The 25703-nt window shown below is 33.6% G+C and overlaps 1 protein-coding gene across 8 annotated transcripts in view; it reads left to right on the forward strand.

The window, feature by feature from the left end:
- IMMP1L (inner mitochondrial membrane peptidase subunit 1) overlaps positions 1 to 25703 on the forward strand; it is a 130605-nt gene that overhangs the window by 29937 nt on the left and 74965 nt on the right. For 6 of the 8 annotated variants that reach the window (XR_010121494.1, XR_010121495.1, XR_008658402.2 and 3 more), the window contains exons 3-6: positions 2515 to 2773; positions 17115 to 17248; positions 19702 to 19790; positions 24335 to 24461. Coding sequence is in view for 5 of the 8 variants with exons in the window: in XM_055282043.2 (XP_055138018.1) it covers positions 2695 to 2773; positions 17115 to 17248; positions 19702 to 19790; positions 24335 to 24461 (429 nt within the window). In the remaining 3 variants the exon portion in view is untranslated. The remainder of the gene's footprint in view (positions 1 to 2514; positions 2774 to 17114; positions 17249 to 19701; positions 19791 to 24334; positions 24462 to 25703) is intronic. The other 2 variants (XM_055282045.1, XM_055282044.2) reach the window with 1 other exon arrangement.

The following is a 25703-nucleotide window of genomic DNA, read 5'->3' on the forward strand; positions in this document are numbered from 1 at the left end:
GTGAATATTCTGAAGTGTACTAAATGCCTCAGATCTCTGTAGTTATTACTTAAATGTACTTTAAAAATTTGAATGTAACCAATTATAATAACACCATAGAAAAAAGTTTATCCCTTTCTAGATCTAAACATGTTTTTTGAAGTTGCTATCTTTTGAGCTCAATGAGGAAGTAACACAGACCTCACTAGTCTTTTATGAAATTGCTCCAGACAATTTTTTTAAAAACCTATATTTACTGGACTAAAGCATTTTATAACTACATCACATCATTATTTTTTTATACATTGATGGTCAGCAGTTTGGCAGATCTTCTCTTCTTCCACCACCATCCTTAAACTGAAGATATGAAGTAGAAGCTAAAATGACAGGATATTATACTTTCTTTACTAAGCTTATCTACCAGATTTGACACTGGGATGTTTGTTCTTCCATAATTAACCCTCTGCTTCAGTATTTTTATTAGTTGCACCATTTCATTTGGCTTAGGAACATAGGAAAATATAAGACCTGCTAAAGTGGTACTGTCCATTAGAAACATAATATGGATCATAATCAACTATAACCAAAATATTTTCAATACGTAATCAATATAAACATTAACAAAATACTTTCCCTCTTTTGTATTAAGTCTTTGAAGTCCAGTGTGTGTTTAATACTTATAGTACATCTCAATTTGGACTAGTCATCTTTTAAGTGGCCTCATAAGGCTAGTGGCCACCTTATTGAACAGTATAGTTCTAAAGTATTACACAGTTTTAACAAAACATCATAACAAAAATATGTACTTTTTACATTTCTTATTTTTCTAGTAATAATCCTAGTCAAGGTAACCAAAGAATATTCATGTACTATGTAGTTGAAATTACATAGTTTTGTATAGCACTGATACCATTGGCTTATATCTTTCTGTGTGATACATAAAATCTAATTGTGTCACCTGACTTCTGAGTACTTATCAGACATTGTACAGATATGTTTACAGAGATTGTAATGATGAGGCGATAATGACTAATGTAATAAATGTGGAGTGTTCCTCAAAAATTGTAGGCAAATCAAACTTGTCAAGCCATATTGCAAGTATACTTAGGAGCTTAGTTTTACAAGAATTCCATGGCAAATATTAGTACTTTTTTTTTTTTATGTAAAACTTACAACATCTTGACATCCTCAGATTTATTCTGGACAGATGTTTGTGTAAATGTATATGAATCTGTCTTTTCATATAAATTTGCTTAGATAAGCTGGTATAGCTGTATATGTCATGGGTGGAAGAAGCTGATTATAAAATATCATTTTCCTAATTTCTCTAGAATTCTATACATTTAAAATGTTCTGTACATATTTAAATGTGAGGAGAGATTTCTTCACTGATAACTATTTTAAAAACATATAGTTAAGAATTATAAAACCTTGAATTATAATTGATTTGAGTTGATTAAAATATTTTAAAGTATAGTTATAAAATGATCAAGGAAATTTATATAAAATACTGTAGGCATACATATTTTATTTAAAATGTTCATATATAATTGACTGCACAAGTATGAGTTAGAGAAACCATATTTGTGAAATCTCTGAGTTTTTCACATTTTCTAAATTTCGAGGGCTATGACCTAATTTTATGTAATATAATTTTTAGTTATTAGCCAATGCCTGCTGTATTCTTGGACTCACATTTTTATTGACTACTCCCTGTGACTCCTGCATTTAAAGTGTTGGCACAAAATGTTAAACTATTCTTTAAACAATACCTCTAGTTTCTTGGAGATGATAAATCTGTCCATTGATTTCCTAATTTTATTATGTACACAGTCAATTGTAATCCAAGATTACAGCAAACAAGATGTTAATTTCTAGACATAATCTATGTACATTTCAATTACAGAGCATGATTGTTATAGAAGCACAGAATAAAAAGGAATAACATTTGTGCTATCCTCACAGGAGCTGTCAATAAAAGATGTAATAGGGGATTTAGAAATCTGGAAATGGCCAACTAATTTATGTGAATCTATTTTATTTCAGCTAGAAAGACCAAGCTCTTTTTCGTCTGCACTGCATATTGCAGAGCACAGGCTGTCTATACAAAACCAGGCGGCTGCATATGGATAGTCCCTTGATATCATTCACTTGCTGTGTAATCTTATTATGCAAAGTTCTAATCTTCACCTAGAATGAATGCCTCTGGGTCAGAATATAGTCATATCAGGGTTTTTGAGGTCATGTTTTGTGATCCTTAGCTTATTCTTCTAAGTAGGGCTGGGATTTAAAGGGTATTCCCTAGATACTAGCAGAGATAGACAGCAGAATCTGCTGCCTTTTTGGAAGACAAGACCAACATGAGGTCCCTGGTAGGATTAAACTTGATTTGTAGCTGTAGGATTTTTTAACAGATGTATTATTGGACAGGGAATAGGGGGCCACCAGCACAGCAAAATTGAATCACGACTGACATTCTCAGGGAGTTTGCTGCCGGCTAAAACAGCAGCTGCATGTGGATTTGACTTCTTTCAGGTGAAGCGACTTCCAGTCATTTGGAAAGGATAGGATGAAAAGGAACCTTGGTGATAATTTTGATGTCTGCAAGATTTAGTACCAGTGTAATGGGATTATCGGTAACACCTTCACTGCAGAAAAAGCCACCTGGCGCTATAACTGGCAGCAACTGAGAACTAATCCTTTCCCATCTCTTGGATGTCATTCATGAAGCTCAAAGCTATTTCTGCCCTGCTAACTGTGATTAATTTTATAAACAACAACAACAAAAAATCAGGTGATCAAGGCAAAGAATATGCTCTTTATTATTTAGAATATGTAACCTTATTTTAAGCAATGTGACTTAAAATTATGCAAGACATATACAAACTAAGCTATATGATTCAAAATGTATTAAGCTATTGAAATAGAAAAGTTGATCAATGATGTCTTGGTTTTTTTAGTTGAATGACAAATTATTTACTATTGGTAACAATTCATATTTGAGATCAAATATTAATTTAAATACTTTTATATTCTTTTGGCTATAGAGCCACTATGAAATTAATCAAAAAGTCTAGCTGTAAGGAATTGAAATAATTTGTTTTGTCATATGTTTTACCTGTTTTTGACTGCTTCAGTTGCTACTGATGAAATGTGTTTGGTGAATAAAACATAATTTGAAATATATAGACACCTATATTTTTTGTAATGAAGGTAATGCTAGCTGAAACTGCTGATGAAAGGGCTTTTGGTGAAAGTATATGATTTTAATATATAAAAGTATAGAGTAAATAGGAATACTGAATAACTTATTTTTAAAAATCAGTGATTCTTAGTAACTTTTCCTTTAGATGGAGGTTTAGTTGTGTGCTTAAAAATCAGTGCGTTAGTTAATTGATTTTTTTAGCTTTTATTTCAGCTAAAAACTTTATCAAGTACTTTGGCTAGAGGTGTTAATTATTTTAATATTTTTCTCTAACACGATCCAATATAAACTGAGAGAAAATGAAGTGAAATTATCCCATCAGTCACCCAAACAGTATGCAATGTAACTGCCAAGACTAGAAAAGATAATTAGTGTTGTCAGTGTTATGATCTTAGAGTATTTAATTTTAAAATATTTATTCGTAGAACTTGGTTTTTATCTCATAGCTTTTTTGTTTAGTAGCTGTATCTTTTAAAAAATAAATTATACAGCCTCAGTCTAAATGTTTTTAAACTTTAACATTTTAACTAAATATAGGTGACTATTTTCTTGAAATTATAAAAATAATTAAAATATAATCAATTTTATACCTGATGTACACCATTAATGTACTACCACCTCTGTTTATGTGTAGTATCTTTTATTCTTTTCCATATTAAGTCTTTAGTAGAAAAGCCAGCAAATATAATAAATTTATACAGAGTTCCTGGGTTTGGTTTAACTGGTTCCAAGCTGTTGTATTTCAAATTGTATTTCCAAACTTTTACCACATTTTGAATGAATGAATGAGAAAGCTTGCCAATATTTCCAGTAAACTGCATTGTGTTACTTTTATAAAGGACAACTTTTGCCTTCTATTTGTATGTTTGCTGTTTGGAAAAATTTTTATTTTATTATGATGAAAAAAGCTATCCATGAAGTAAATGGACTAAAATCTTTTTCTTATCCTCATAATAAAATTACTTATTTTAAATCTAAAATATTTGGTTTATGTGTAATTTCACGTTATTTTGCCAGGTGGGCTATTATCTCAGCATAACTTTCTGTGGTAGTTTATAGTATTATATATTTATTTTTAAAAGTAGTTTTGCATTCAAAACAGAATTTGTCTGGAAGCTTTTATTAAACCTGGTCAGTATTTACTTTTTTACTTTTTATTCAGGTGTTTACTGAACTGCTCTTGAGAGTTAGTATTTTTTCCTTCTCCATTCTAGGGGTCATTCTTATTTGATTAGAGATGGTTATTTTCTTCGGAAAGTCTCAAATAAACTCATCTGAAGTAAATTCAACATAAAACATAAGATCTTCTCAATGGTATACATTCTTTTCATAAAAATATAGGTTATTTGAATTTTAATATCTGTTGATAACTTGTAAGAAATTTGGCTTATCTTAAGCTAGATACTAATTTGCAGCACAGGCAACTCATGATGTCAATAAGACTTAAGGGAATTATTTTTGGAGATAAGAAAGTGGGATATAGGATGAAATGAGAAGAAATTTTTTAAAAAGAATGATAAGTCAGGTATAACCAAAGAATAGGATGGGGCTGGGCATGGTGGCACCCGTCCCTGGTCCCAGACACTCGGGAGGCTGTAGTGGGAGGATTCTTTGAGCCCAGGAGTTGGAGGCTGATCTCTCTAAAAGCCGTTCATGAACTGTGTGGCACAGTGAGGGTTAGCCTATGATAATGCTAAATGATATTTCTTTTTGAATTAATATTCTTCCACTGTTATTCACACAACTGCTATATTGTTTTGAAATAGATCATTTAATAGTTGTATTATTGGTGAATGAATGTGGATGTTTTGGTATTTTACTTTTTGGAAGGTGATGCTTTGTTATATTAAAATGATCAACTGCTTATTCTTTATAAACATAAGGTGAGTTTCAATTTTGGTTATATGTAAAAATGTGAAATTCAGAAAATACCAATGGACTAATGAAATACATTGAAGTATTAGCATTATAATGTTTACTTGATGAAAATTTATGGAATTATCCCAAAGTTAACATTACTTTAAAGATAATGAATGGGTAAATTTTGTCAAGTCTCTGAAAATATCGAGTATGTGTCGGTGGTCTTCAAGGACAGGATAAAGTCCTTTACTGGACTTCCTTCCTGGGAGCTTATTAAAACTGTAGAATCTGCAGCCGAGTTCCCAGAGATTCTCTTTCATTAGCTCTATTATGTAGGATGAGAATCATAGGAATCACAGGGAGCCTGGGAATTTGGATTTTTAGTTTTTAATTTTGGTTGATATTAGGTTTTCATGTTATTTTGATGCTCCAGTCAAATTTGAAGCAGTATTCACTGCTTTAAACCTTAAAGTAATGGCAGTTATTTCCTCTGCTAATGAAACAAAATAAACAGGTTTGGTGTTTTTTTCTAATTCTTTTTGAGACAGGGTCTTGCTTTGTTGCCCAGGCTGGAGTGCAGTGGTAAGATCATGGCTCACCTCAGCCTTAACCTCCTGGGCTCAAGTAATCCTCCCAAGTAGCTGGGACTACAGGTGTGCACCTCATGCCCAGCTAATTTTTTAATTCAAAATAAACAGGTTTTAATAAAATCTTCATAGATTATGGGGGTATGAGTGCCTTGAGTTTGCAGTTTTAGAAAACAAAAATCTCTATACAAATCTTACAGTAGATTTAACACTTATGGATTTGAACAATTCGTGAGCAGCCCTGAAGGTGATTTTGAAATGGCAGGAATTTGGATTACTTTGATGGAGGCTCTGCTGTTTGAGAGTGAATTATTTAGCTATTGAGCAGAGTATATACTACTCAGCATAATGAGTCTTTGTTGTTCTCTACTTGGCACAATAACTTCTACCTAGGATCTTAAGTGGACATATATCTCTCAGTTACTTTTTATGCATCATTCTGTGGGGAAAATGGATTTTGTGTAAGTATTCTTGACTTTGAACATCTCCAAGGTCTCAGAAATGTCAAAATCTACTATTTTTTCTTGCCCAAATGAAGGTAAATGTGGCAAAACTATGATGTAATTTGTTTTCTCCTTCCCTAACTTGTTTCTGCTCACCCTTTCTTAATGTGAACACTTCTTTAAATGCTAATTTATTCTCAAACTCTGTTCCTCTATTGGAACAAAAATACATTAATGACATTTTAAATCATTTCTGTGATTGTTTATACTTTAGAATGAATTAATTTATGTAAACTGATGGTCTTAATTAACATTTGACATATATATACATATATAATATATTTACATACATGTATAATATGTATATATATATTTTTCCTATTTCTGAAATGAAATGCTTTCCCTTTTCAAAGGAATTTCAGACCTGAACAATCAGGTGGACAACTTCTTTGTGACTTTGGGTATTCTGAAATTACTGTAAGTCTACCTAAGTGATTGGAACCAAATCAGAATCTTAGAATTGGATGCCTATGCCCAGAAATTTCTAAAGATGGAGGAATCTCTAATTTCTTTTCAGCTTCTGAGGTTCACTCTGCTCAATCTTTTTAGCTGGTTTTAACATCAGTCCTACCTCTATCTTTCCTATGTGTCTCTATTCCCAGATGCCTATTTTATAGTATCCAAAAATTTTTTTCATTTAAATTGAGAGGCAATATAGTGTAGTATTGGATGTTAGACCTACACAGCTTCATTTTGAATTCTGGCCTGGCCTCTAATGAGCTGCATGACTTTGAATAGTTCTTTCATCTCTCTGCTCCTCAGTTTCTTTATCTGTAAAATGAGATATCTAAGGGGCTGGGCGCAGTGGCTCATGCCTGTAATCCCAGCACTTTGGGAGGCTGAGGCGGGCGGATCACGAGTCAGGAGATGAAGACCATCCTGGCTAACATGGTGAAATCCTGTCTCTACTAAAAATATAAAAAATGGCCGGGCGCAGTGGCTCACGCCTGTAATCCCAGCACTTTGGGAGGTCGAGGCAGGCAGATCACGAGGTCAGGAGATCGAGACCATCCTGGCTAACATGGTGAAACCCCATCTCTAGTAAAAATACAAAAAATTAGCTGTGCGTAGTGGCAGGTGCCTGTAGTCCCAGCTACCCGTGAGGCTGAGAGAGGAGAATGGCATGAACCTGGGAGGCGGAGCTTGCAGTGAGCCGAGATTGGGCCACTGCACTCCAGCCTGGGCAACAGAGCGAGACTCCGTCTCAAACAAACAAACAACAAAAACAAAAACAAAAACAAAAAATTAGCCGTGCGAGGTGGCATGCACCTGTAGTCCCAGCTACTTGGGAGGCTGAGGCAGGAGAATGATGTGAACCCGGGAGGTGGAGATTGCAGTGAGCCGAGATTGTGCCACTGCACTCCAGCCTGGGCGACAGAGCGAGACTCCATCTCAAAAAATAAATAAATAAAAATAAAAGAGATATCTAAGTTCTCACAGGGTTGTTTTAAGGATTAAATGAGTTAATATATGTAAAGTAATGAAGAGGCTCTTAAAAGATTTCTGGGGAGGATCTTCCTACACTTCTTTTGCTGTATGACAGTCACAATTTTTATGCTGCTTTTCAGTTTTTCCCTAGCTTTCCTATTAATTATTTGAAAGAATATATAGGTTCCCCTTTAAAGAAATTGGTTCTCTACATTAATGACTCAGTTTTTTAATGTTAATATGATAGGGAATTAAAAAAGTAACAGATTCTGAATTTTTTGATGCCCAAGCTTCCCAGATTTTTTCACAGCACACATGGTACATGGTAAGTTATACAACACATAGTAGTAAATGACTGGATAAATAGGGCTGCCCAAGGCTGGCAATAGCCTTTGGTCACTGAGAGTTTAGAGCAGTCACTTGGAGGACTTGTTAAAATACGGATTGCTGAACAACGCTTCCTAAGTTTCTGATTCTAATAAATCTTGTATTTGACCAAATCAATTTCAAGATGATGCCATATTGATGCTGGTCTGAGGAACCACAGTTTAGTAATTACTAGTTTAATGTTCTGTATCCTGGTGTGGTAAGTAGAATAATGGCCCTCCAAAGATGTCTGCATCCTAATCCCCAGAACCTTTGAATATGTTGCCTTACATGGCAAAAGAGACTTCACCGGTGTGATTAAATTAAGGACTTTGAGGTCATTGTGAATTATCTAGTTGGGCTCAGTGTAATCATCAGGGTCCTTAAAAGAGTAAAAAGGAGGCAGGAGAGAGAGAGAAACAGACAGACGAAGAAGTGACCATGGAATAATGGCTAGGGAGATTAAAGGCTTTGAGATTGAACAAAGGGTCTATGAGTAAAGGAATGTTAGTGCTTCCAGAAGTTGGGAAAGGCAAGGAAATGGATTCTTCCCTAAAGCCTTTAGAAAGAAACCGTCTTGATTTTTTAGCCCGGTGGTACCTACGTTAGACTTCTGACCTATCAACTGTAAGATTATAAATTTGTGTTGTTTGAAGCCACTAACTAAGTTTATGGTAATTTGTTGGCACCAATAGAATACTAGTACACCTGTAACCAGTTCTGTTTACCAGTTCACTTTGTGCTAAAAGTTCCCAGTCTCAGCTCATGACATCAGCTCATAAGAAAGAGTAAATAAAAACAAGAGGCAAGAGCTCCCTTATTTTTCTACCATCAAACTGACAAAACTACCAGTATGTTAACCCATATTTTTCTTCCCTTTTATTACATTGGAGGAAGTACCTAAACTTCTATCAAAACCCAATCTGTTGGCCTTTGTTTGATCCCATTCTCTATTGCCCTGTTTTTTTAAATTGAAGAGATATATGTATATATAATTTAGCATCTAAATATATATATTTTAATTTAGCATCTTTAAGATGGAAAGCACTCCTTCAATGATTAGGAGAGACACAAGATAGAAATAATGGTTTTATTACTTACAGGTCCTGGATACATGACATACCTGGAGGCCATACACGAAGGTCAGGGAACACTTCAGAGGGAAGGAGAGGGAGAAAGATCCACGGGTTAACGCCTTCATTGAGGTCTAGGGCCTTATCCAAACAGGTTTCTCACTGGGAGATTTTTCTTTAACACTTAATAGTTGTATACACTTATGGTACAGTATGATTTTGATACATATGTACAATGTATAATGATCAAATCAGAGTAATTAACATCTATCACCTCAAACATTTATCATTTCTGTGTTGGGAATATTAAAAGTCTTATAGCTCTTTGAAAATATGCACTAAATTATTGTTAACTATAGTCACCTGGCAGTGCAATAGAACAGTAGAACTTATTTCTCCTATATAGCTGTAATTTTGCGTCTGTTAGCCAGTCCCTCCTTATCATGCCTCACACTTTCCAGCCTCTAGTAATCACTATTCTATCTCCTTCTGTGAAATCAACTTTTTTAGCTTTCATGTATGAGTGAGAACATACGATATTTGTCTTTCTATGCCTGGCTTATTTCACTAACATAATTGTCCTCCAGGCTCATACATGTTGCCTTGTTTGACAGGATTTCATTGGTTTTTGTGGCTGAATAGTATTCCATTGTGTATATATACCACATTTTCTGTATTCATTCATCTGTTGGACATGTAAGTTGATTCCATATCTTGGCTATTCTGAATAGTGCTGCAATAAACATAGGAGTGCAGACATCTCTTCAACATACTAATTTCCTTTCTCTTGGATATAGACCCAGTAGTGGAATTGCTGGATCATATGATAGTTCTATTTTTTAGTGTTCTTTTTTATATATGTTTTATGTCCTGTAAAACATTTTTGTTATTGTCTTAAACAGCATCAGTATCTTTATCCAAATATATATGTATGTACTCTTCAGTTCTCTTCCTTCCTTCTTGGATTTGCCTGATTCTTTTTGTTTGTTTGTTTGTTTTTGTTTTTTGAGATGGAGTTTCGCTCTTGTTGCCCAGGCTGGAGTGCAATAGCGCTATCTCGGCTCACTGCAACCTCTGCCTCCTGGGTTCAAGCAATTCTCCTGCCTCAGCCTCCTGAGCAGCTGGGATTATAGGCATGTGCTGCCACACCTGGCTAATTTTGTATTTTTAGTAGAAACGGGGTTTATCCTTGTTGGTTAGGCTGCTCTTGAACTCCCGACATCAGGTGATCTGCCCACCTTGGCCTCCCAAAGTGTTGGATTACAGGCATGAGCCACCACACCCGGCTCATTTGCCAAATTCTATCTGATAACATTTTGTTTTTGTCTGAATTATTCCTGTTAGCATATATTTTATTACAGTTGTGCTGGCAAAAACATTCGCAAAACTTGTTTTCTGAAAATGTTTTTATTTTTTTCTTTAGCTTTTGAGGTATATTTTCATCAGACATAGAATTATAGTTTGGTGATTTTCATACTTTAAAAATGCCATTTTATTTTATTCTGGTTTTAATTATTTCTTATGTAAAGGTAGCCATTCCATTTTGTTGAACAGACAAAATTGTTTCTTTGAAAAGGTAAATTTCTGACCAATTTTAAACTTTTCTCATTGTCTTTTTCAGCATCTTGACTCTACTGTGCCTAGATGTAGCTGTGTGTTTTGTGTGTATCCTGTTCATGGTTCGTAGAATTTCTTGAGTTTGTGAGTTACGGTCTTTCATCAATTTGGAAAGTTATCTACCGGTATTTCTTCAAAATATTGCTTCTGTCCTATTCTCTGTTCTTCTTCTTTAGGTCTCTGATTATATTAATACTGTTTCTCCTGGATTGTCTACCTGCTTTCGTCTTTGTCATTCAGTCTTATTACTTTCTCCCAACTTGCATTCCAGTTCACTTGTCTTCTGTTAGGCTGAGCCTAGTAGGCAGAGTCTGCCGGTATATTCATGTAATGCATTAATTTTAGTTATATTTTATTTTGTAGTATTGTGTTGTGTATAATTTCCATTTGATTTTTAATAGATTTTAGATCACTGCTGAACTTTTATCTTTCCTTCCGTTTTTTTGAATGTTAATCATGGTTATTTTAAAGTGTTCATATATTAAGTGCAATACCTGAATCACCTGTTGCTCTCTTTCTGTTTTGTATTTTTTTTTTCTCTTGGCTTTCAGTCATTTGATTCTATTTTATAATGTGCTTTGATTGAATGCAATCATTTAGTACTATTTTATAGCATGCTTATAATCTTTGATTGCATTGAACTAAAAATTATAGTAGCCCAATTTTTTAAATGGGCAAAGTGTTTGAGTAGACATTTTTCAAAGAAGATATACAAATGATCAATAAACACATGAAAGAGGTGCTTATGAATATTTTATTGCTAAGGAAATGCAAATCAAAGCCACAATGAGATTCATACACACTGGGATGGCTACAATCAAAACATGGATGGTAACAAATGTTGGCAAGGATATGGAGAAACTGGAAACCTTATGCATTACTAGTAAAAATGTACAGTGGTGCAACTACTTTGGAGAACAGTTTGGCCGTTCTTCAGAAAGTTAAATGCAGCATTATCTTTAATGGCATTTTCATTAGAGAAATCTTTTCTGATTCATCCTAAAGAAAGTATGCCTCATCCATTATTCTCTATCACTTTACTATATTTTTCTTTACAGAAATTACTTAATGTATTTATGTATTTATTTGTTTACTTTGTGTATGTATGATATCTGCCCCACTATACTATAAGCTGTATGAGAGAAGGCATCATGTTCACTATTGTATTCCCAGAGCTGAACACAGTATCTGGTACATAGTAGTAGCTCAGTAAATATTTGTTGAATGAATGAAGTCACCCTTTTTTCCCCAAGTGTTTGTTTTTTAGAAGTTTTATTCTACAAAAAAAGCTGAAAAAAATAGTGCAATGCACATTTGTATACACTTCACTTGGATTTAACAATGAACATTTGCCACATTAGCGTTCTATCTCCATATGTAATATGTCCGTATGTGTGTATATATGTGTGTGTATCAATTTGTCTACATCTCTCTGTATACATGATTATTAGCAGTAGAAGTGAACCATATGAAAGGAAGTTGCAGTCATAGCATTTGTCTCAAAATAATTCCTTGTTTATCTCCTATGAACAAGGTCATTCTCCTGTATAGCATGATATTGTTAAGAAATTTAACACTGAAACAGTGATATATTTTTATGTACAATATTCATATTTACCCAGTTGTCCCCATGTCTTTTATAGCTTTCTTTTTCCTTTTGCTCCAGGATCCAATTCAAGATTTCATATTGTGTTTGGTTGTCATGTCCTTCTATTTTCTTGTAATTGAAAATAGTACTTTTAGTATAATTTTTCCTTTCATTAAATTTATATTTTTTAAATGTTCTATCTGGTTTTCTTGTTGAATGTCTGCAATATGGATGTGTTTTGATTATTCATGATCAGATTTAGGTTACACATTTTTGGCAAGAATGGTACACAGATGATGATGATGTACTTATCATTCCGTTGGTAAGATGCTACATGGTATCAGTATGCTGCTAAATTTATTCATTTTGTTAAGTTAGTATTTACCAGATCTTCCCATTGTAAAGATACCTTGTTCCCTTTGCAAAAAAAAAAAAAAAAAATCTACTTTGATACTTTTCAAATATCTTGTTGACCAACAATGTTTCACCCAGTATATTTTAGCATGTATCAATGGCCCTTGTCTGAATCAGTTATTACACTGGTGATAATTTTACCATTCCTTCTGCATTTATTAGCTGTCATGTTTTGATGAAGAACTTTCCCTATTTGCAACACGTGCATCTTTTTAAAAATTTCATTTTTAATTTAATGTATTATCAGTTACTGTTACTATTTTTAGGCTTATGTTGTCCCAAATTTAATGTATTATCAATTACTGTTATGATTTTTAGGCTTATATTGTCCCACATTTGGCTATTGGATGACCCCTCAGAATGGTTCCTTTGTTTGCACCAGTCTTTGAGCACTGACTGTTCTGCTGTGGTGGAGAATGATACTTAGAAACCAAAAATGTGGGCACTAAGTGTGCTCATAATTACTGTAATGTCATTGCTTCTTACAATGGCCTTTTCACAGTGGACAGAGCTAGGATGACATTTTTTTATAGGCAAACAGACAATTATATACATGTTTATTTAAGTAAATTTGTTCTGATAATTCAAATTCATCCTTAAGATCCCTTTCCATATTTGTTGCTTCTTTTTCTCACAGTGAGAAATGACTTAAATATTTGCTCACTTTTACTATCTGAAATATACATAAAATACTACAACCAACATCTACGAAGATATATTCTAGATTCACTTTCAATGTTTTTCCTTTTATATTTAGTTGGTATGTAATAATTGTATGTAGTAATGGGATACAGTGATATTTTGTTACATATATACAGTATATAATGATCAAATCAGGGTAATTAGCATAGTCATCACCTCAAACACATCATTTCTTTATGTTGTGAACATTAAAGATCTTCTTGTACCTTTTTGAAAATAAACAATAAATTATAGTTAACTGTATTCATCCAACAGTGCTGCAGAAGGCAGTAACTCATTCCTCCTATCTAGCTGTAATTTTGTGTCCCTTAACCAACTTCTCCTCATTCTCCCCTCCTACCTCCCCTTCCCAGCCTCTGATACCTATAATTCTATACTATACTTCCATAGGCTCAATATTTTTTTTAAGCTCCCACAGATGAGTGAAAACATAAGGTATTTTTCTTCCTGTGCCAGATTTATTTCTCTTAACATAATGTGCCCCAGGGTCATTCATGTTGCCTTGAATAACAGGATTTCATTCTGCTTGTGGCTGAATAGTATTCCATTGTGTATGTATAGCATGTTTTCTTTATCCATTCATCTGTTGATGGATATTTTGGTTGATTCTGTGTCTTAGCTATTGCGAATAGTAGCTAAGCTGCAATAAACATGAGGATGCAGGTATCCCTTTGATACACTGATTTCCTTTCTTTCGGATTAATACCCAGTAGCAGAATTGCGAGAATTATTTTTTGATTCTCTTTAGAGTTTTCAAAGAAACCTCCACACTGTTTTCCATGACTGTACTAATTTACATTCCCACTAACAGGGTATATGAATTTTCTTTTCTCCACATCCTTGCCAGCACTTTCTTTGTCTTTTTGATAATAATCAATCTGTGGTAAGATGATACTTGATTATAGTTTTGACTTGCATTTCCCTGAAGATTAGTGATGTTGAGCTTTTTTTTATATATTTGTTGGCCATTTGTATGTTTTCTTTTAAAAAATGTCTGTTCAGATCATTTGCCCACTTTTTAATTGAATTGTTTTTTTGCTGTTGAGTTCCTTGTATATTCTAGATATTAGTCCATGTCAGATGCATAGTTTGCAAATATTTTCTCCCATTCAACATGTTGTCTTTTTACTTTGTTATTTTCATTGCTGTGCAGAAGCTTTTTAGTTTAAATCCCATTTGTCTATTTTTGTTTTTTCTTGCCTGTTCTTTTGATTTCTTAGCCATAAAATCTTTGCCTAGACCAATGTCTTGAAGTGTTTCCCCTATAGTATTATAGTTTGATCTTATTTATAAATCTGTAATTTATTTTAAGTTGATTTTTGTATATGGTTAGAGATATGGGGACTAGTTTTGTCCTTCTGCATGTGGATATCCAAATTTTCCAGCACTATTTATTGAAGAGATGTCCTTTCTCCAGTGTATGTTCCTGGCACCTTGTCAAAAATCAGTTGGCTGTAAATACATGGATTTATTTCTATTGTATCCCATTGGTCTATGTGTTTTTATACTAATACCATGCTGTTTTGGTTACTATAGCTTTGTAGTGTATTTTAAAGTCAGGTAGTGTAATACCATCAGCTTTATTCATTTTGCTCAATATTGCTTTGGTTATTTGGGGTCTTGTGGTTCTGTATGAATTTTAGGATTGTTTCTAATTCTGTGAAAAATGACTTTGGTATATTGATAGAGATTGCATTGAATCTTTAGATCACATTTGGTAGTATGGTCATTTTAACAACATTAATTCTTCCAATCCATGAGTATGGGCTGTCTTTCCATTTTTATTTTTTATGTCCTCTTCAATTCTTTCAGTGTTTTTGTAGTTTTCATTGTAGAGGTCTTTCACCCCCTTGGGTGAATTTATTCCTATTTATATTTTTAATGTTTTATAGCTATTTTAGATGGGATTGCTTTATTGATCCCATTGATTTCTTATTCAGCTAGATCATTCCTGGTGAATAAAATGCTACTAATTTTTGTATGTTGACTTTGTATCCTGCAACTATATTGGATTCATTTATCAGTTCTAAAAGTATTTTTGGTGAAGTCTTTAGGTTTTTCTATATATAAGATCATGTCATCCATAACCAGGATAGTTACTTCCTCTTTTTCAATTTGGATGCCCTTTATTTCTTTATTTTGCCTAATTGCTATGGCTGGGACTTCCATTACTATGTTGAGTAAGGGCGGTGAAAGTGGGCATCCGTGTCTTGTTCCAGATCTTAGAGGACAGGCTTTCAGCTTTTCCCCCATTAAGTATGATATTAGCTGTGGGTTTGTCATATATTGCCTTTTATTGTTTTGATGTATGTTCCTTCTTTGCCTAATTTCTTGAGAGTTTGTGTCATGAAGTGATGTTGAAATTTATCAAATGCTTTTTCTGCATCTATTGAGATCATTGTATGGTTTTTGTTCTTCATTCTGTTGATGTGCTATATCACACTGTTTGATTGTCATGTGTTGAACCATCCTTGCATCCCTGGGATAAATCCCATCTGATCGTGGTGTATTATCTCTTTAATGCGTTGTTGGGTTTGGTTTGCTAGTATTTTGTTGAGGATTGTTGCATCTCAGCTCATTGGGGATTTTGGCCTATAGTTTCTCTTTTCCTGCATCTGGTTTGGACATTAGGGCAATGCTGACCTGTAGAATGAATTAGGAAGAATTCTCTCGATTTCCAGTTTTTTGGAATAGTTTGAGAAGAATTGGTGTTGGTTCTTTTTTTTATGTTTGGTAGAATTCAGAGGTAAAGCCATCTGATGCTGGGCTTTTCTTTTTTGGGAGACCTTTTATTACTGGCTTCATCCTTTGCCAACTTTGTGATGATAATAAGCAAGTTACTTTACTACTCTTAGGCTTTTTTTTCTTGTCTATAAATTGAGGATGGTAATAATATCTATCTTACAGAGGTATTATATGTAAATCTTAACATGTTAAGCAGATGTTACATATTATTATCGATATATTTTAATAAATTTAATCTGAGAACAGTATATTGTAGCCTAGGCCTAAGAGTTAGGCTATTAGTTAAGAAATGCATGATACATAGTTGTAACAGTTAAATAGGAAAGGACAGGTATTAGAAATATTTTAGATGAACAATATTTTAAAATTTTATATAGCTTTAAAAAATCTTTAAATGATTCTTTATGCTGTTGTTTCATAGTATTTATGTGTTCCTTTTGTTACATCAATAGTTAATAGCTCACAAATGAATATATCTTTTTATAAAGTACTTTGACATATGTTGCTGAATTTGATTCTAAGAATCATTCTATGAGAGATTATTTCTACTAGGCCCCAGAAGGGTTAAGTAATTTGTTGAAGATTATACAAGTTAGTAAAATAACCAGTGTGAAACTTGAATCTCCATATTCCTATTCTTGTGATTTCTCCATTATTTCCTATTACATGGCAAGAAGTAATATGTAGCAAGGAACCTCTATTAGTCCTTTGGAAGAGTTACTATCTTTTTTAAGCATCTGCCTTAATAGAAGAAATAACCAAGACATGGAAGGGGACAGACTAGTTTATAATCTACTAATCATATAATTCATGTATAGACCCAGTGGCATTTGAATATAAACTTTGGTAAATCAAAATATTTAGTGGCTACAATTTGCCATTTAAAATATCATTAGTAGAACTGATAATAAACTCTTGCTTTCCTGCACCAAATTGTATTAGGCACTTAGTACATTTTGGGTGATTGTAAAATATTTTACAATAGAGTTATTTCTTAAGTGTTTTTAAATAGTATTGATCATGAAACTTTTTGAAATTTACCATCAGGCCAATGCTGGCAGAGTCTACATAGAACTATGCTTCGTGGTGTTCTGGGGAAAACCTTTCGACTTGTTGGCTATACTATTCAATATGGCTGTATAGCTCATTGTGCTTTTGAGTACGTTGGTGGTGTTGTCATGGTAAGTTTTTATGTTCAAGAATATTCATCTTAAATATATACTTTTTTTCAAATGGAAGGAAAATGTGTTTTTCCTTTTATTATAGTTGAGGTTATTAGTTTAATGAATAAAATGTGAAAGTTTAAAACAAAATCTTTCTAAATATTGGAATAATAAGAAAGTGTGTTTGAATTGGCACTGATAGAAGATATAAGGAACACTACTTAAATATTTTCTGTATTCTGTTTCTAATGGGCACAAAAGGTCCTTTTGAATAGTATAACAATAGTCGTTACCATTTATTGAATCCTATTTACTGTGTTTCCAGATATGTTTGATGTTTTACACTTACTAACTCATTTAATGTTTTACACTTCTTTGAGATACTTATTAGTAATCCATTATACACATGAGGAAATGAACTGAGAAAGCTTAAGTAATTTACTTGTTCCAGGTCCCACAGTTAGTAAGTAACTTGAAATTTCAATACATATTTGTCCAGTTTTCAAAATTCCAGCTCATAACAACCATGTTTAACTGTAATTAAAACAAATTAATAATCTGTAATTAAGACAGATTATTCTGCCTAATGTCTATATTAAAATGTTAAAGTTGCTCCCTATCCCCAACTAATACTTTTTCAGAATACTGTATTGGGAAACTACAAACTGTGGCTATTGATTCAAGCCTTTTGTTGTGTAAATGAAAGAATAAATTGATTGACCAGCCAGTCAATTTTTTTATTGTTGTTATTACTGTTTTTTTTTTTTTTAAATTGGGTTTACTTTATCAGATTGACAGTCACGTAACCTCCAGTTAAGGTGGAGTAATGGAAATATATATATTTAACTGAAATTTCCTTTCTTTTTTTTTTTGGAGACAGGGTCTTGCTCTGTTGCCTGGGCTGGAGTGCAATCAAGTGATCTCAGTTTACTGCAGCCTCTGCCTGCTGGGCTCAAAACAATTCTCGTGCATCAGCCTCCCAAGTAGCTAGGACTACAGGTGCACATCACCATGCCTGGCTAATTTTTGTATTTTTAGTAGAGATGGCGTTTCACCCTGTTGGCCAGGCTGTGCACGAACTACTGGCCTCAAGTGATCTGCCCACCTTGGCCTCCCAAAGTTCTGGGATTGTAGGTATGAGCCACTGTACCTGGCTGAAACTTGCCTTCTTGATTTTTGTAAGTTAGATTGGTACTTCCAAAGGTAGCAAACAAACTGTAATTGTGTTTCCTCTTATTTCTGCCTGAGTAGGAACTTTTGAGTAAAAAGTTTTATTTACAAGTAGAATAAATGGAGACTGTCGTATTTAGATTTTTAAAGTGGTGATGATAATTTTTTCTGATTCTGAGGTAGAGGTTGAGTGTCCCTTATCTGAAATGCTTGGGACCAGAAGTGTTACGGATTTTAGATTTTTTTGGATTTTGGAACATTTGCATATACATAATGAGATATTTTGGGGATGGGACCCAAGTCTGAATACAAAATTCATTTATATTTCATATGTACCTTGTATGCATAGCCTGAAGGTAATGTTATACACTGTTTTAAAGAATTTTGTACATGAAACAAAAATTTTGACTGCATGTTGGCTGTGATGCATCACATGGGGTCAGGTATGGAATTTACCATTTGTGGTGTCACGTAGACACTTAGAACATTTCAGATTTTAGAGCATTTAAGATTTCAGATTTTTTATTAGGGGCACTCAACCTGTATATATCAAGATTATTGTTTTGAGACATACAAATAGGAAAATCTTTAATTGCTTCATTGTAAAGATGGGGTCTCTTTAGGTTGCCAGGTTTGGTCTTAAACTCCTGGCCTCAAGTCATTCTTCCAAAGTTTTGGGATTACAGGTGTGAGCCACCATGCCTGGCCATGAAAATCTTTAAAGTCCATCTCATCATGCTAGTATTTTTCAGTAAAAAATTTAAGTTGCACCCCCATGAAATGAGTAAGCTATTCTCTTGGAAGAGGAGGATGAGCATAAGCTCACTGAGAATAGTATAATACCATTTAGTAAATCATCATCATGTTCACTGGATTATATCTGATAGTAATAAGAAAATGTATTATTCTCCCATTCTTTCAACCAATATGTATGGTTTATCAATTTTGTACCAAACATTGTTCTTGGCTTTGGTTATATAGCTGGGAACATGAGAGAGATCTCTGCCTTCATAGAACTGACATTCTATAGGGTGGCCTAAATTTGGAAACATAGATAATATTGTTTTATTCAGGCATTATAATGTGAAAGCAATAATCCATTTATAATCTATTTGTCTATATTTCCAGACTTAGTGGCTACTCTAGAGTTGAACTTACTTGAGAACTGCCAAATTTTCATGAATCATCCCCCAAGCTTTAAGAACATTTGCTTGATTTTCTTTCTTTTAAGCTTGCTTAAATGATTTATGTTAAATTTAAAGATATTTTGAATTTAGATTACAGATTACCTCTCTTTTCAGTGTTCTGGACCATCAATGGAGCCTACAATTCAAAATTCAGATATCGTCTTTGCAGAAAATCTTAGTCGACATTTTTATGGTATCCAAAGGTAAATTTCTGTCATGGATATATTAAATTTATAGTGAAGATATACACACACCTCATGTCTTTTCTGCAGTTCCTTAACTTTATCTTTAAAAACTCTTTCATAAATAAACATATTAATAACCAGCTAGATAAAATTTTGAGTCAAATATTTTCTTTCAGTTTGAGAAATTTTAATAGTTTCTCAAACATATGCAGTCTCTTGGGTCATTGTATCTCTTGCATCATTTTGAAAAATAATTAGCAGTCCCTTACAATATACATGTAAGCTTAACTTTTTTAATTAGGCTTTAGAATGTTTTGAGTTAAGAACTGGGAACTTAGGGATTACATTACAGATCCAAATCAATGTTTTTGTTCTTTAATTTTAAAAGTAATCCTGTAGTTCTATTGATTGCTATCTTTACATATAGTCTATGATGACCATTTGATGGTTTTTATTTTTTTTAATTTTCTGATATACATTTTTTGCGATGAGGTCTTGCTCTGGCTCCCAGTTCTGGAGTGCAGTGACACGATCTCAGCTCCCTGCAGCCTCAACCTCCTGGGCTCCAGTGATCCTTCTGCTCAGTCTCCCAAGTAGCTGTGACTACAGGTGTATACTCACTGCGCCCAGATAATTTTTGTAGTTTTTGTAGAGACTGGGTTTCGCCCTGTTGCCCAGGCTGCTCTCAAACTCCTGAGCTCAAGCAATCTGCTCACCTCAGCCTCCCAAAGTGTTGGGATTACAGGTGTGAGCAACTGTGCCCAACCCATTTGATGATTTTTAGATTACATCATTGTATATGGCTGAGAACCAGGAATTGTATATATTATGAGTCTCCTGATTAATTATGTTAAGTTGAATAACTGGGCAAATATTGTTTGTCACTAAACCTTTTAAAGTCCTATTTCACGGGAGGCTGAGGCAGGAGAATTGCTTGAACCTGGGAGATGGAGGTTGCAGTGAGCTGAGATCGTGCCACTGCACTCCAGCCTGGGTGACAGAGCAAGACTCCATCTCACTAAAAAATAAAAAAAAATCCTATTTCAAATGGTGGTTCCAATCCTTGCGATACCCTTTATTCCAATTAACTCTATGAGAATGATTTCTTCGAAATGAATGTCAAGTATTAATAATTTAATATATTTTCTAAAGAGCACCTCTCTGATACCCTAAAATTTTGAGTCCATTTGTTTTTTATAGTTCTGAAAAAAATCTATGCCTGCTTTCATTTCAGTAAGCTACAAATTTGATTCCCTTGAGATAGTGTTTAGTTTATGGCATATTAAGCAGGTTTAGGCACTTCTCTTTCACTATTCACCTTTGCTATAACCTATTTCACATTACTGAAAATTGTTAAGAATACATTTCTTCACATTTACTGATCTGTCACCAGCCTTAGATTCTGCAGATAGAAACTCCCTTGGTCAACCTGTATGGTTTGGCATGCTCCCTAGGTAATTCTTCTTCAAATCTTTTACCCATAACAACTTCTATATACTTAATTGTAGATATAGGAATTACGAAATAAAACTTATATAATAGATTGTGTTGTTGCTCCCTTTTCTTTTCAACTTATATCAAATTATCCTTATATAGCCTTTGAATTAACTGGAGACCTAGCCTCACCGTAGCATGAAACCAAGCATCTGTGTTCCATGCCAGTGACATAATTTTATTCACAATAATCCTTGGGCATTCTGAATGAGGAGCTGAACTTGTTGGCTGAATAGTTTTTGAATACACAGCTTGATATTTTTAAAAAAATTACTCGTTGCATTCAGATAAGTAAAAGAAATAACTACATTCAGTAAATGAATTCAGATTCTTTGAGGATCTTATTTTGTACCCTGTTCATCCAGGTTACAGGACAGCTCAAAATCTGCCATTTATGAGATATACCAAAGTAACTTTTAGAGCCAAGGTAGCCAGCTGGTAACTTTTACTTAAGAAATATTACTGTCCTGAGTATTCTCTTTCTTTTACCCACAGCACAGAACTCAAGATTTCAGGGGAATCTTTGACCCCTGGCAAGGTGTCCTGTTGTTGGCTGCCTGTTTCTAAATGTAAAATAATCTTTCATTTAGGCAAGAATAAAAGTTTGCATATCTAGCATCTAAAGCACATGGATGTCTCTTCAGTCAACTGCACAGAACACTCAACCTTGAGACAGTCAGATTTTTACTACTGCTTATTCTTTCAACAAATAGTAGTGAGCACCTAATTTATAAGATGTACCATACATTATAGAGAATGTTAAGATTAATGAGATAATTGGCACTAGTTTTCAAAAGTTTACTGTGTAGTAGAATAATAAGGATGTTTATAAATATAAATGAGAAAATTTTTAATAAGCTTCCTTTTAAAACTATTTGAAGGAGTTAAGAATCCAAGGGATATGTATTTTGATCTAAACGCTATGCATATATCTAGTTAGACTACCAGAAATAAAGTTTATTTAATACTACTTTCTACAAAACAGCACAACTGAATTATGATTTCTTTTTTTTTTTTTTTTTTTTTTTTTTTTTTTTTTTTTTTTTTTTTTTTTGAGACGGAGTCTCGCTCTGTCGCCCCGGCTGGAGTGCAGTGGCACAATCTCGGCTCACTGCAAGCTCCGCCTGCCGGGTTCACGCCATTCTCCTGCCTCAGCCTCTCCGAGTAGCTGGGACTACAGGCGCCCGCCACCAGGCCCGGCTAATTTTTTGTATTTTTAGTAGAGACGGGGTTTCACCGTGGTCTCGATCTCCTGACCTCGTGATCCGCCCGCCTCGGCCTCCCAAAGTGCTGGGATTACAAGCGTGAGCCACCGCGCCCGGCCTCTGAATTATGATTTCTATGTTGCCATTCGAGTGCAAAGTTTGTTTTAAGGGTCATATTGATTATTTGATCAAAGAACTTAAGCTTCATTAAACACCCATGGAAAAACGTCTCTTCCTCCAAAGCTACCCAAAATCAACTTTGATGGCGTGTTACAATCTTTGCAAATTTGTTCATCTGAACAGATCCACTGACATGGTTCTAGTTGGTTAGAAAGAAAATACCTTTATTCTGTTTTCAAAAGAAGGCAACACTATGTTGCCTCCAAATTATAGAATGTAATGATTTGCTACCTTTCAACTCTTACCAAGAATAGCCTCAAGAGATCATCATTGTAAATACTATTTCTGCACTCTCTGTAAAATTTCTGATAAAGATGGTATCTTTTATTCTCTTATATAAGAATGTTTCTTGTGAATTTCTCTTTGATTTAGTTGTTAGGGAAAATTTTGTCTTACCTCCCAAGCTAAATGTTATTTTATTAATTAACGATTTCCATGTAACCGGTCTTAATTTCTTCTGACTTGGCTCTCAAAGAGTTTAGAACCCCTTTTAATGCGTCTATAGAGCAGTTATTAGGTTTCTGATTTCATCATCATTTTCCTTTTATTCTTATGACTTTTAATATTATTTTGACGTATGCTTCATTAAACTGTTTCTGGAACTAGGTACAATTAATAAGCGAATGTGTTAAATCCTTTTAAACGTGTGTCAACAGAATTCACATATTGCTCGTTTTATGCAGAAAGAGTATTGTGTTCTGTTTGACTGTGGTCATTAGTCCTATGTTCTATCTTCTTCCTTTTCACTTTTTAGGATCTTTCTTATTTTTTATTACCAGATAGATTGTCAGTTCTTCCATAAATCATGTCTTCTTATGTAATCAGACCCTTATTGGTTTTATATGTTTGATATCTCATTTTATTTTTCAGAGTGTATATTTAGGCAGCTTTTAGCATTTTATTTTGTTGTATCTTTTGATTTTTTTTCTCAAATATAAGTTCTTTTGATATGGGTTATAGGACTTACATGCTATCATTCCTCAATTATTTGAGTTCTAGGGAAACATGGATGATGTTTTTACCTTTTTAGTGTGCTCTAGAGTCAATCAGTGCTACTGGCTGGACCGCAATATTTATTTACTTAATTTGTTTGTATTTATATAGAATTGTGTGGAGGGTTTTTTTTTTTCTTTTTTGGTTCGTTTGGGGTTTTTCTTGGTTTGTTTTTTGTGTGTGTGTGTGTGTTTTTTTTTGGAGATATGGTCTCAGTCTGTTGCCCATGGTGGCACGATCTTAGCTCACTGCAGCCATGAACTCCTGGCTTCAAGCAATCCTCTTGCCGTATCCTCCCAAAGTGCTGAGATTATAGTTGTGAGCCACTGTACCTGGCCTATATAGAATTGTTTTTCCACAATTTTGGTTCTAAGAATTTGGACACAGGAGTAAAGCATACTGGATACAATGCAAAAAGATAATTCTTATAGAATTATCTGAAAGTTTAGAATCTTCTGAAATTATCAGAAATTTTAGATAGCCTTTTTATCACTCTTATTGTTGGATTCTCACCCAAAGTATTCAGTCACAAAGGTTCTCAAAGCCAGTAAATGCATGGAAGAGTCAGTATATGAGAGGATAAAGCTTATGGCTTTGTTTAAGTTGTCTTATAAAAGTATTAAAGCAGTGTCATGCATGTGTTTTTGCTTAATAAATAATACAGACATTTCTTTGACTTTTTCCCCTCAGAGGTGACATTGTGATTGCAAAAAGCCCAAGTGATCCAAAATCAAATATTTGTAAACGAGTAATTGGTTTGGAAGGAGACAAAATCCTCACCACTAGTCCATCAGATTTCTTTAAAAGCCATAGTTATGTAAGTAACATTTCAATTATGTTATTTTTGGTGTCATAATTGATTAACATTAACTGAATGCTGACAAAAGAAAATAATATTTATTCATATTTTGAATGTAAGAAAAAAATGCATCAGTAGAATTTAAATGTTTATATCAAGAACAATTCAGCCATTATATTTCATATATTTTAGTTACTTTTAAAACCCTACATAAACACCTTAGTAATAATTGTTACAGGCAAAATTTACCAGTGGATGTTAAAATTATTGGACAAAAGTTTGAGGAGAAATAGAATTTTGCATAATCTGAAAGTATCTCTCCCAAAATATTTATTACAAAGGGAAAAAACCTTAGAGGTGAAACCTGTCAGGCACCACTTTAACTGAGTTATCTTCATCATCATAACATGACATATCAACATAATGTAGCCTCTGGATTGAAGCACCAAGAAGGGCACTTGTAGGAAAAAAAAGTTACAACCTCAGTCTACTCATGAGAAAACATAAGACAATATCAAATTGAGGGTCATTCTACAATATAACTGACCAATACTCTTCAAAAATGTCAAGGTCATAAAAAACATGGAAAGATTGAGGCCCTGTCATTGATTGGAGCAGACAAAGGAGACATGATAACTAAATGCATTTGGGATCCTGGCTTAGAAAGATTTTCCACTATTAGTGGGAAGTCTGACAAAATCAAATAAACCCTATGGTTTATTTTTTTAACATCCTATTTAAATTTTGATAATCGAAATTCTGTTTATTGAAATTGTATACAACCACCTTGCCTGTACAGCTAGAAAAAGTGCAAGAACAGTAAAATGGAAGAATGAAAAGTAGATAGAATGTGTTAGCTCCTTTCACCAATCACATGGCTTCTGTAGCTTATGGGGAAGAGGTGGCCTTTTGTTTACTCATCATATGCTCTTCTTACTTTAATAATTATAGCTTAATTTTCTACTTTACTGTAAATCTTCTGTGTCACTATCAAATTATTAATGCAGCTGTTTGTTAATTAACATTATCTCTGTATTCATCCTCAATGTAAACACATAATTGAATAATTACAATGTCATCGTAAATTTATTTTGAACCATAATAGCCTCTGGTTGCCCTATAAGTAAGTTTGACTTTTAAATAATCAATCTTATTTATTTACCATTTGTAATAGAGTATGGTTCAGCTGTACAAGTGTTCTTGATATTTATTACTACAATGCTAAATACACAGTAATTGTTAACTTATGGTGATAACAGT

This window comes from Symphalangus syndactylus, chromosome 6 (assembly GCF_028878055.3).
Source record: "Symphalangus syndactylus isolate Jambi chromosome 6, NHGRI_mSymSyn1-v2.1_pri, whole genome shotgun sequence".
Lineage (NCBI taxonomy): Eukaryota > Metazoa > Chordata > Mammalia > Primates > Hylobatidae > Symphalangus > Symphalangus syndactylus.